The following is an 11,844-nucleotide window of genomic DNA, read 5'->3' on the forward strand; positions in this document are numbered from 1 at the left end:
GTGCCTGTTCTTTCCAAAAACCTAAGTGTTGGCCAAACATTGCTACACACAGACCTGAGCTGCAACAAACACAACTGCAAAGCAGAGCAAGTGGAACTCACAGCATCTTGAAAGCCTCTTCAGCATGTGGCAACAAAATCTGACCTAATTAACCCACTACTTCCGAAGACTCCAGGAAGAAATTATTCTCTAGCCCCCAAACAAAAACTCTCAGCACACAACACTAACACCAAATTATTGTTTCTAAAAAGGACATTCAAACGTTTAGTCCAATCTTACAGAACTGACACAGCCAGAGATGCATCAAGGCAGTGATTATTCACTTGCACACTCATCTCTGCAGACCCACCGTGAGAGCGTAAGTGCAGCTTCCTTGAGCACCATGAAGATACCCATCATGATGAGCAAAGTGGGCTTGTCAGCACAAAGCTAAGCAGCCCCTGCTCCGTAGGCCTTTCGCCTTGGGCTTTGCTGGCTATCGAGCGTTCTCCTTCCCCTACCACTGACTCCGGAAGAGAAGGCTCTAGCACACCAGTCCAGATGTGATACTAAAGACACACAAGGTGTTTCAAGCTTGAAAGTCTCACCTGCCCACGAAGAGGAGCCTTGGGACTCACAGTTCAATCTTTTCTCCCCTGAAACAAAGTTTCATTAAAGCTCAGGGATGCTCTCAAGAAAGCCTGTGAAGACTTTACCAATGAGATCAGTCCTATTTATCCACAAGATTTCCTCCAGGAAATTGGAAATCCATAAAACATAAACCAGGGGTAAAAGACACGAAATTCCTAAGATCGACTCCTCACTGGTCCACAACAGGGAACTCAACACAGCTCAACTGCTTCACAGCCCCCTGTCAAAAACTTTGAAGCATAGCCAGGCGGTGGTGGCGCACACCTTTAAAGCCAGCACTTGGGAGGCAGAGGCAGGCGGATCTCTGAGTTTGAGGCCAGTCTGGTCTACAGAGTGAGTTCCAGGACAACTTAGGCTACACAAGAGAAACTGTCTCAAAAACCAAACCAAAACAGCAACAACAAAAACACAACTTTGAAACACTTTCCCAAACCTAGGCAGTTACCCAAAGAGGCACGACAGTACAGCACTGTGTTCACACAGCTTTGAGGAACACCCATTTATTCCCAAGCTGAATTCCTGGGAATTTTACCTGTTCTCAGAAAACCCCACAAACATCATTTCCTAAGTGGTTGCACAAAACAGCCAGCAAGCTAACGCATTAACAAGATCATCCCACAGACAGTGACAGACAGCTTGGTTACAGTTTGGTTGGTTAGCATACCTGTGGAAGTGCAGTGTTGAGCTGCCTCTGCAAGGAATCTCTTTCATGACCAACCTCGTGCAATTTCCCCTGGGTTAACGCCAATGTTTCTTGTGTCTCTCTCAGTGTGTCCAGAAGGCGGTCTCGTTCCTCCAGCATAGAGACCATGAGCTGCTCAAAATGTGAATCAGCGTCTGGCTGTGAAGGGGAGCCTGACCCATGGCTCCCACCTCCTCCTGGGGGGCCTTCTGCTTCACTAATGGTCGGCATCACCTCGCACATCATCTTGAAACAGGAAAGATGCAGACAACAGTCAGTAGCTGCGGAACACAAACCTGCAGCTTTCTGCGCACCACCTGTGGCTGATGAGCCAAAGGGCTGACAGCCCCTCACTGTCAGAGCTGCTCCACGTCGGATGCACACATTCTGGGAAGTAGCATGCACAGACCAACAGGAAGAACAGACTGGGGGATACTACAGACTCCAGAGTAAGGGGAGCTGGAATGCTCACCTCTCCCACCCAGGCCAAACCAGTGGAGTTTATTGAAAACCCGCACTCTCAGCAGCTGAAGACAGTGGGCTTCTGTTAACTTATTTTGTTCTTCCCCAGGAAGAGAGATTCAAAACATATTCCCTCAACCACAGACGACGACTGAGAACTGACGAGCACCAGCGCAACGGACCAAAGCATCTTCCAGGAATGTGTGCAGTCAGCTCCTGGGAAGGACTGCCGGGCTCCCTGACTTGTGGGGCTGGATATTTGGTGAGCAGCGGAAAAAGCAACTGGATTGGCTCTTTAAGGCCTGGACAGAGGTGTTTTTGCAAAGGCCTGCTGCTGTGCAACGGTTGGTCAGCCAAGCTAACTTACATAAGTTTACAGCCAAAGAGGGGGGCAAGGAACAGAGTTTCCACACTGAGAATCTAGGAAGTCGGGACAGCAAGGCTAGGTAAGAAAGGAGAAGGGAAAGGTGAGATGGCACTAGAGATTGCCAGGGCACAGGGCTGGGGATGAAGGGGATGCACTGCAGGTGCACCTGACCATGCCGGGATGATCCTGCCGACCAGGACCCCGTTGGCCCTGCCTGGTTCAATTGACCCCAGCCTCACGACCCCCAACCCCGTTGACCCTGGCCAATTTAAGCGGACTCGGACCTAAGTGATATCAACCGGGCTTGGCTGACCCCGGCTCGACCAAGCTAACCCCAAGCCTGCTGACTCCGCTGACCCCGCCGACCCGGCCCTACCGACCCCGGCCCGCCACTCTGCGCGGCCCGCTCCGCCCGCCCTCACCTTGGCCGGCGGGCGCGGCTCCGGGGCTACGCGGCAGCCTTCGGGCGGCGGCCGGCTGCGGGCCGACCCACGCAGCCCCTCGGCTGCGTCCTCGCCCGGCCCCCGGGCCCGCCGCCCCGCTCGTCACGAAGGCCGGCCCGCCGCTGCGGGACACTGGCGAGCGCAGAGGACCGGGCCCGGCGCGTCGCCGGCGTCAACGTGCCCGACGTCCGGCGCGTCGGCGCGAGCGTCAGCACCGCCCCCTGAGGAAGAGGTCGGCCGCGGGGCTATGCGCATGCGTCAGCTCCTCGGTAGTGGGCGGGCGGCCTTTCCCGAACGCCAATTGGCTATTTCTCTCTTTAGCCGCGCCCTCCACCCCGCCCCCCAGCAAGGCCAAGCCCCGCCCAGGTAGGGCGGCCTGTGGCGCCACAGGTAAAGAGCTCTGGCAGGTGCCCGCAGCTTGCAGTCCTGCTTGCCCTGCTGTCACTCCAGCGCGTGCGCTGACGTCACCCGAAAGCCGACGTCACCCTAGTGCCCACTCTTAGACTCAAGACTCCTGCTGAATCTCGGAGTCGTGCCGGCCACCTGCAGATCCAAAAAGTGCTGACAGACCTGGCAAGGTGCCTGCCTCGCGCCTGTAGGCCTAGACTTCGGAAGTCTGAGGCAGGAGTATTGCCTCAAGTTGGAGGACCTGTCTCTAAAACACAAAGGCGACTGCCATCAACCCTGACGACCGAGTTTGATCTCCAGGACCCAGAAGACCTGCATTAGATCCTTGGAACCCACATGGTCCTGAATGTTGTCCTCTGACCTACACACGTCTCGTGACTCCCATGCATGCAAACAAAAAAATGTAAGGACTCAGCCATCCTTGCAAGTATGAGAACCTGAGTTCCACTCCCAGAATCCACATAAAAATAAAAAGCCAGCCGGCCTTGATACTGCACGCCTTTATTCCCAGCACTCAGGAAGCAGAAGCAGGCAGATCTTTGTGACGTCAAGGCCAGCCTAGTCTACCTACTGAGTTCCAGAACAGCCAGGGTTAGTGAAATCTTGTCTGAAAAAAAAAAAAAAAGAAAGAAAGAAAAGGAAAAGGAAAAAATTTAACCACAACTGAAAAGCCAATAAAGTTTTCTGAAGGCCAAGGCAGAAGGACTTTCAACTATTCTGAGCTACATAGAGAACCAAGCCAGTCAGGGTTACATGGCCAGATCCCTATCTCGAGATCAATAATTAAAAAATCAAGTTGTGGCGCAGGCATGGTGGTGCACACCTTAAATCCTAGTACTCAGAAAGCAGAGCCAGGCAGATCTCTGAGTTTAAAGTTAGTCTGGCATATATAGTGAGACCCTGTCTCAAAAACAAACAGATTATAAATAGGAGCATTAAGTTCTCTGAGGGGCTCTCCCAGTTACCATCAGCCACTGCACACAAGTCTTCAGTTGCCTTGATCTTGGGTTTGGATTTGAGGAAATACACATTTATCCCCGGAGATCCTGCTGATGCATCCGTAAGAAATTGGCCCAGCACCAAATGCAGTTCAGCAGGGCACATTGCACTCGGTCCCCTCCCACATTCATGCATATGTGAAGCTGGCATGGCTGAAAGCTAAAGCAAATAACGCTTCTCCAACAAGTTCCACCAGCTGAGAGATTTAGCTGCTGCAGCAAGCCGTGCATGCTTTACATAATGTGTGAGTGGTGAGGTGTGACCACAGAGGAAACTGGGGTCTTGATGGAGCCGCACAGAGGAGATGCCATCCAGCTGGTTCCCTGATGCTCAGAGGTTCTTCCCCAGGCTTTCGGGCTGTGGAAATCCTGGTACCGCTGATTTGCGCCCATTACTACAGACCACAAGTCAGCAGAGACCACTGTGAAGAACAGAGGCTGCAGGGCCATTGCCCCTTTGGATCATAGAGATGTCGCTGGCATTCACAGTGTTTTGTTTGTTTGAATTTTTATCACATGTATTTGTCTGTGATGGGTGTTATCTATGTGTCTGGTATGTCTGCACAGGTACATGATACAACACGCATAGAGGCCAGAGGACAACATGCAGGATTCATTTCCCTCTTCCCACCAGTCGGGTCCCAAGGGTCAAACTCAGGTCATCAGATTTGGTAGCAAGTGTTCTTACTGCTGAACCATCTCACTGGCCTGCATTTTATTTTAGAGGCAAGGGCTCTTTGAGACAGACTAGTGTGTAACTCTCCAGGCTTCTGTCTCTGCCTCACGAGTGCTGGGATGACAGGCGTGTGCTATCACACCTGCCATCACCTCGGGGCCCCTCTTTTTATGTATCTTTATTCCATGTGTTCGAGTGTTTGCCTGTATGTATGTATGTGCACTATGTGCATGTTTGGTGCATGCAGAGGCCATAGGAGTTCTTTGGAACCTGTGGAACTAGAGTTACATACAGTTGCAAGCCACCATTCAAGTATGGGTAATGGAACTAGAGTCCTCTGCAAGAGCAGCAAATGCCCTAACCATTGAGCTATCTCTCCAGCCTCACCCTTTTTTTAAGAAGAGGTCTCACATAGTCCTGGCTGGCTGAAAATTCACTATGTAGCAGAGGCTAGCCTTGAACTCCTGATAAATCTCACAAGTGTTTGAGGATAACCAGTCACCACCACCACACCCATCATGTGGCTTCTCATTCCACAGCTGAGGAGGCCGATCCAAGGAGCTGCTAAAACAGAAAGGTCCATGGCCTGAGGGTCTTGAGTCCTGAGGTGGTTCCTTCTGCCTGGGTTAGACAATTTATTGAAACCTTGCCCAAGGGTAAGCCTGCTCTTCCCTGTTGGGAATGTCATCTGCTGATCTGAGAACACAGATACCTCTGGATAGAGTGATAATGAAACCAAATTTGGGGCTGAAGAGGCAATTCAGTCAGTAAAAGTCTTGCTGAGCAAGGGTGAGGACATGAGATCCATCCCCAGGGCCCCCACAAAAAAACTGGGCAAGGGAGTGCATCCAGGCAATCCCAGCCTGCGGAAGTGGAGACACAAGGGTCCCTGGGGCTTGTGACCAGCCAGAGAACAAGGTGGAGGGCATTCCTGAGGATGACACCTATACATGTGTACATACACACATGGAAGTCACATGTGCAGAGCAACATCCCAGGAATCCTGCACGCCTCCTCACAACTCCTAGACATATGACACTTAGAGAGATTAGAGAATCCCATGCCTCCAGCAGATGAGTGTAGAATCCAAGACTTGAGCCTAAACTCTTCAGAACCGTGGCCATTCTCTCTCTCTCTCTCTCTCTCTCTCTCTCTCTCTCTCTCTCTCTCTCTCTCTCTCTCTCTCTCTCTCTCGACAGAGTCTCACTGTCTAGCCCTGGCTGACCTGGGACTCATCATGTAGACCAGGCTGGCCTTGTGCCACCATACCCTGCTGTGACCAAAATTCTTGTTGCTGCATAGTGAGAGTTCTCTAGTCCTCACAGCATGGGCCACTCACTAATGGGACTCTCATTGCTCCTCAAGGCTCCATGAGCTGACATAATCCTCAGATCCCAGCATAGGGCCAGATGTAGACTAAGCTGGCCTTGACCTCAAAGATCTGCCTGCCTCTGCCTCCCAAGTGGTGGGACTAAAAGTTTGTGCCACCACACCTAACTAAAAAATGTAATCTAGAAAGCAAGCAAGCCATCACCTGGTGCAGCTTGCTAGTATTGTGTTCAGCAGACAGCCATCTAATAAAAACGCCCCCATTACAGGGACCAGCGAGGTAGCTGAACCTCTTAGAGGTGTCAGCCCATCCCAGTTCTTAACTTCACCTTGACCCAGGAGCAAGGCTCTAACCTGCACTCAATGCCAATCTCGCCATCTGTCTGATGGAGATAATGCCACTAGAATCCCACACTGTGGCATTCGCTGTGACATTCGGTGAAGGTGGGGCCCTTGTAGCTGGCTCCCTGCCTGGCCTCCTAAATTACTTCCTTCCACCAGGTAGTTACATATGCAAAGGCTGGAGCTGGTTGGCCTGGTTCTGTATGGCCTCTGCTGCTTTGGGCCCTAGCTGTGTGTTCTGGAGCAAGCTGCTTGGCCCCTCTGAACCTCAAGCTCCTGGTCTGTAAAGCAGAGGTGACCATCTCCCATCGCTGGGAGGGCCGGGTTAAGTGCTCAAGGGGTTTCTCAGACGGACTGCTGGCCAACTCTCCATCCCCAAGGGAGGGAGAGCTGAGGTCACTCAGCTAGCATCTTGCTTCCCTTTGCCCTATAGCCTGGGAATTGGCCTGGGTGGCTGCTTCTCATCCATGAGATGTGAGGTAAACGACACGGAGTATTCTGGGATTGTCTTTCCTGACAAAAAGAGAGTAGTTCAAAGCCTGTGGGCTCTACGACTTCCTCCTTCTGTAGGACCCTCTTTGAAGGCTGTTCAGTGGCAGCCAGCTTGAGAGCACAAAGGGAAAATATAGGTACCTTGTCCTAATTCTGTACTGTTGACCTGATGAGCCGCCCTCCAAAGCACTGCCCTGATTGTTCTTGTCGCTAAAGTGCTAAATGAGCCCCCCCCCCCCCCAGTGTCGTGGCAGCCGACAGGGCCATGTCAGACCCATCTCCCCGCTTCCTTTATTCTATTTGTTGAGGACTGAAGGTTAAGCCCACCACATTCATGCCAGGCTCACAAGCTGCCAACTCCCCAAAGCTGGAAGTCGGCTGCTGAGTTTAACTTTCACTTCTCCTGTCCTGAGCCAAAGAATAAAAAATTCATTCACTCTCCATGAGCACTGCTTGTTATCGGCCTCATAGTTCTGAGAGGAGAAAAGGACCCAGGTTAGAAATCAGTAACAGTATTGCCTGTTCTCTGTCCACCATACCTCAGAAAATTCCCTTTTTCTCCCCAAATAGCAACAATAACCCAAGCAAAAACTGAGAAAAAAAGGAAAATAGCACTGCATTTTTTTTTCTAGATAATTAAAACTATATGGAGGGTGTGGTGGTTTGAAAGAAAATGGCCCAGAAAGGGGGTGGCACTATTAGAAGGTGTGGCCTTGTTGAAGTAGGTGTGGCCTTGTTGGAGGAAGTGTGTCACTGTAGGGGTAGTCTTTGAGGTCTCTTTTGCTCAAGCTTTGCTCAGTGTGACGCTCAGTCTACTTCCTGTTGCCTGCATATCAACATGTAACAGCTCCTTTTTCAGCACCATGTCTGCCTGCATGCTGCCATGCTCCCCGCCATGATGGTAATGGACTAAACCTCTGAAACTGTAAGCCACCACCTCAATTAAATGTTTTCCTTTATTAGAGTTGCCATGGTTATGGTGTCTCTTCACAAGAATAGAAACTGTAACAAGACGGGGGGTCAGCAAAAAGGCTCAGTGGGTAGAGGAGCTTGCCACCTGAGTATCTGAGTCGACCCCTGGGACCCACATGGTAGGAGAGAACTGACTCCCACTCTGACCTCACAGGCACACCGTGGCACTCCACCCTGCCCACAGATACACAATAAAATAAATGATTTCTAAACCTACACAGAGAAGTTGCTGGTCCAGGGGAAGCCCACCTCCAATCCTCACCATAGTCTGGAGTCATGTCTAAGGGCAGGAATTGCTGTCCGCTAGCATGCAGGCAAAAGCTAGTACTCTGGGAGAAGGTGGGAACACAGGGGAGGGACCAGGCACTCTTGCTTGTGTTGTGAATTGCACTGTTGTGCCCCCTCTCAGCCCTGCCTCAACAAGGGGAAAGTCAGTCTTTCAAATGAAATAAGTATTAATGATTCCATACACTTAGCACATGGAACATAATAGTCTAATGAGTGGGGTTCTAAAGATAAGCAAACTTAAGAGGGGGTGTGGTGGTGCACACCTTTAATCCCAGCACTCAGGAAGCAGAGGCAGGCAGATCTCTGTGAGTTATAGGCTGGCCTGGACTACAAAGTGAGTTCCAGGACAGCCAGGGCTGTTATATAGAGAAACTCTGTCTCAAAAAAAAAAAAAAAAAAAAAAAAAAAAGCAAACTTACAGGGTGCTGAACATTAGAAGGAAGTTTCCATATTTGAACAGCCACTGTAGGCTATTGTCATCAGTCATTGTTGCTATCATTGTCATTGTTGTTGTTGGCGTTAGCATCTTCGTTATCGTCGTTGTCATCATCATCATCATCATCAGTGATGCAGGTAAAATAGTCTTACCATTAAAAAAAGAACCAGAGCTGGGTGGTGGTAGTACACACCTTTATGCCAGGCACTCAGAGGTAGATGCAGGCAGATCTCTGTGAATTCAAGGCCAGGCTGGTCTACAGAGCGAGTTCCAGGACAGGCTCCAAAGCTACACAGAGAAACTATCTCAAAAAAAAAAAAACCCACACATACACACAAAACAAAACAAAACAAAAATAACAGAGGGGCTAGAGAGAAACCAGCATTTAAGATTTAAAGAGCACTGGCTGCTTTTGCAGAGGACCAGATTTGATTCCCAACACCCACATGGCAGCTCACAAGTATCGGTTACTCCAGTCCAGGGGGTTGAACACCCTTTTCTGGCCTCTGAAGGTACTGCACACATATAGCGCTCATGTATACACATAGGCAAATACTCCTATATGTAAAATAAAAATAAATAAATCTTTAAAAGTAATAAAAGGAACTGGGGTCAAGGATGTGGTAATGAATACCTGAAATTCCGGCACTCTGCAGATAGAGGCAAGAGAATTAGAAACTTGAAGTCATTCTCAGCTAGGTATTGAGTTCAAGAGAGGGAGTGGACTCTGGATGGCAGGGGTGGCTGGCAACACCTTGAATGTGCTTCCTGCAACTAAACTGTGCACTTAAGATAATTATGACACTAAACATCTGACCACAACAGGAAAGCAACTTTGGATTGAGGCCTTTCAGTGCTAGAGTGCTTGGCTTAACAAATGAGGCCTGGGGTCCAAGCACCTTAAAACATAAAAATAAATCAGCTAGCACTCTCCTTGTTGCCAACAAGGAGATTTGGCCAAAATCTTGATTTGAAGGAACTTTTGAACAATCTACTGAAGAATATTTGTATCACTGAAATATTTGCCTATGAAGCATTACTCTAATTATTCTTTATCAATAAAAATTCAGGAGGGCTGGAGAGATGGCTCAGAGATTAAGAACACTGGCTGTTCTTCCCAGAGGTCCTGAGTTCAATTCCCAGCACCCACATGGTGGCTCACAACCATCTGTAATGAGATCTGGTGCCCTCTTCTGGCCTGCAGAAATACATGCAAACAGAACATTGTATACAAAATAATAAATAAATCTTTTTTAAAAAATTCAGGTGTCAGATATTGGGGTAAGAGCATGAAAGATCAGAAAAGCAGAGAAGCCACCAGTCCTTCCTACCTGTCCGTTCCTTCCTCCAGAGAGCCAGATCCCTTTCTGCCCCGCCTTACTACTTCCTCTCCTGTCTGTCCTCAGTCCTCCAAAATCTCTGTGGTTAATTTTGGTCGGCTAGTGGCTAACTCTGCCCTGACTCCAAGCAAGCTTTGTCAGAACACGATCAAAATATCACACAACAGCCTCCTTTCTTAAGACAGATTCTCACTTTCTGTATAGAACAAGGCTACCCTTGAACTCACAGAGACCCACTTGCCTTGGCCTCCTGAGTGCTGGGATTAAAGGCGTGCACCATCAGAACCAGTCAGAATATTTGTCATGAAACAAAGATCAAGATTATCGGATTGGGCAACTAATATTTTAAAATACTAGGTATTCATTTGTTTTATTTTTTTAAAAAGGGCTGGCAAGAGGGCTTAGTGGGAACAAGTACTCGTGGCAAACCTGACGACCTGAGTTCAATACCCAGGACCCACATGGTAAAAAGAGAAACCTGACTCCCATTTAGTTGTCCTTTGCCCTCCACATCTGCTGTGGCATTCGCATGCCCCTCCTCCTCAATAAAGTAAAAATGTAATACAACTTTAAAACACTATCTTTGTAGAAGTAACTTCAAAATCGTAAAGTTATGTTTATGTTTGTGGGGGGACGTATGTGTGCCACAGCACACGTGTGTGGAGATGACAAGAGTGTGCTGCCTGGCCTGTGCCCTGGTGATGTTCTCATACTTTAGAGATCTGTACGTATCTGGTAAGTGTACGGAGTCTCTTCCTCAGCACTGGCAGGTCAGATGGTGGGGTGGCCAGCTCTCACCAGGCCTCCTCTTCTCACCATGATGGAACCACTGTGCCTGGCCCCTGGCTCCTGGTCCTCTGGACACCAATTCTGTCCACACAGTTCTGAACTCCTGCTCGCTCAGCCAAGATGGAGCCGTGGGGGGGAGGGGATATGGTGTTCCATCCCTTCTGTCCAGTAGTGCTGCAGGAGTCCTGCTGGGTATGATCACAAGCCAGAAGGGTAGTGGGGGTGGGGCGGTGTTTTGTTTTGAATTTGGGTGAAAAAGCTCACTCTTAGTAATTCATCATTGAGCAGATGAAGCAAGGGACACCTGTGAGAACCTCTGGAGTTGGCTGGAGCAGCTTCGAGGCTATGATGAGCTACTGACTTGGGAGCAGGTGTGGGCAATGGCTGGTCAAGCAGATGGTGGATGCCAACCTCCGGGACACGGGAGGAAGTGCATCTATGCCAGGGGGTGTTGCTGCTGCACTGGGTTTCCGGGAACCAGATTCCCTGGAAAAGCCAAGCGGGATGTGGTTGATGGGCCAGGTACAGGCTGGGGCCACTTATACCAAAGAAACAGCATGTGTGGCAGGCCTGTCTGTGTTAGAACACCGGGAGCTGTGCCAGAGGCAGTGTGGAAATGTGTGGGACCTCTACCAGGGCTCCCACAAGTCCCACACCAGCCAAAGGGGCCTCACTCCGGCCAGCACACAGAGGCAGGCTCACAATGGCCCTGGTGTAAGGAAGCAGGATTCCTTCTTCCATCATGAGCTCGGCCAAGGTGCCTGTCCAGGGTGGATCAATAGACACATAGTAGGTGTTCAGATGTCGTCCATGCATTCCTTGCTTGCAGCCCTTGAGAACTTACCAGCCACGTGGTCAAGGAGGCAGGGCCAAGGGAGCAGGCTCCCTATTGCCTATAATAGCACTGGGAAGACTGGCCTGTGTTACACAAGTTCCTAAAGGTCTTCAAATAAAAACCCGGAGCCAGATACTGGGTAAATGCTGAAATATCAGAAGACAAAGGAGCAAGCCACTGCTGCTTCTCACCTCGTCAACTCCACAGATCCTCTGACTGAATGTCTGAGTCCTCAGCCGAAAGGGGTCCAGCGAAAAGGCTCTAGCTGAAAAAGGCTTTAGTTCCTGTCTCCTCACGCCTTATATACCTTTCTCCGTCCAGCCATATCACTTCCTTCTTAGTGCTGGGATTAATG

At 49.8% G+C, this 11,844-nt stretch overlaps 1 protein-coding gene across 16 annotated transcripts in view; it reads right to left on the reverse strand.

Moving 5' to 3' along the window:
- Positions 1 to 2,704, reverse strand: part of Ppfia1 (PPFI scaffold protein A1) — an 88,757-nt gene extending 86,053 nt beyond the window's left edge. For all 16 annotated transcript variants that reach the window (XM_076556061.1, XM_076556058.1, XM_076556047.1 and 13 more), the window contains exons 1-2: positions 2,564 to 2,704; positions 1,295 to 1,558 (exon numbers count right to left, since the gene is read on the reverse strand). In XM_076556061.1, coding sequence (XP_076412176.1) covers positions 1,295 to 1,558 — 264 coding nt within the window. In that variant the 5' untranslated portion in view covers positions 2,564 to 2,704. The remainder of the gene's footprint in view (positions 1 to 1,294; positions 1,559 to 2,563) is intronic.
- Positions 2,705 to 11,844: the final 9,140 nt, after the last annotated feature.

The sequence above is a fragment of the Peromyscus maniculatus genome, chromosome 1 (genome assembly GCF_049852395.1).
Source record: "Peromyscus maniculatus bairdii isolate BWxNUB_F1_BW_parent chromosome 1, HU_Pman_BW_mat_3.1, whole genome shotgun sequence".
Classification (NCBI taxonomy): domain Eukaryota; kingdom Metazoa; phylum Chordata; class Mammalia; order Rodentia; family Cricetidae; genus Peromyscus; species Peromyscus maniculatus.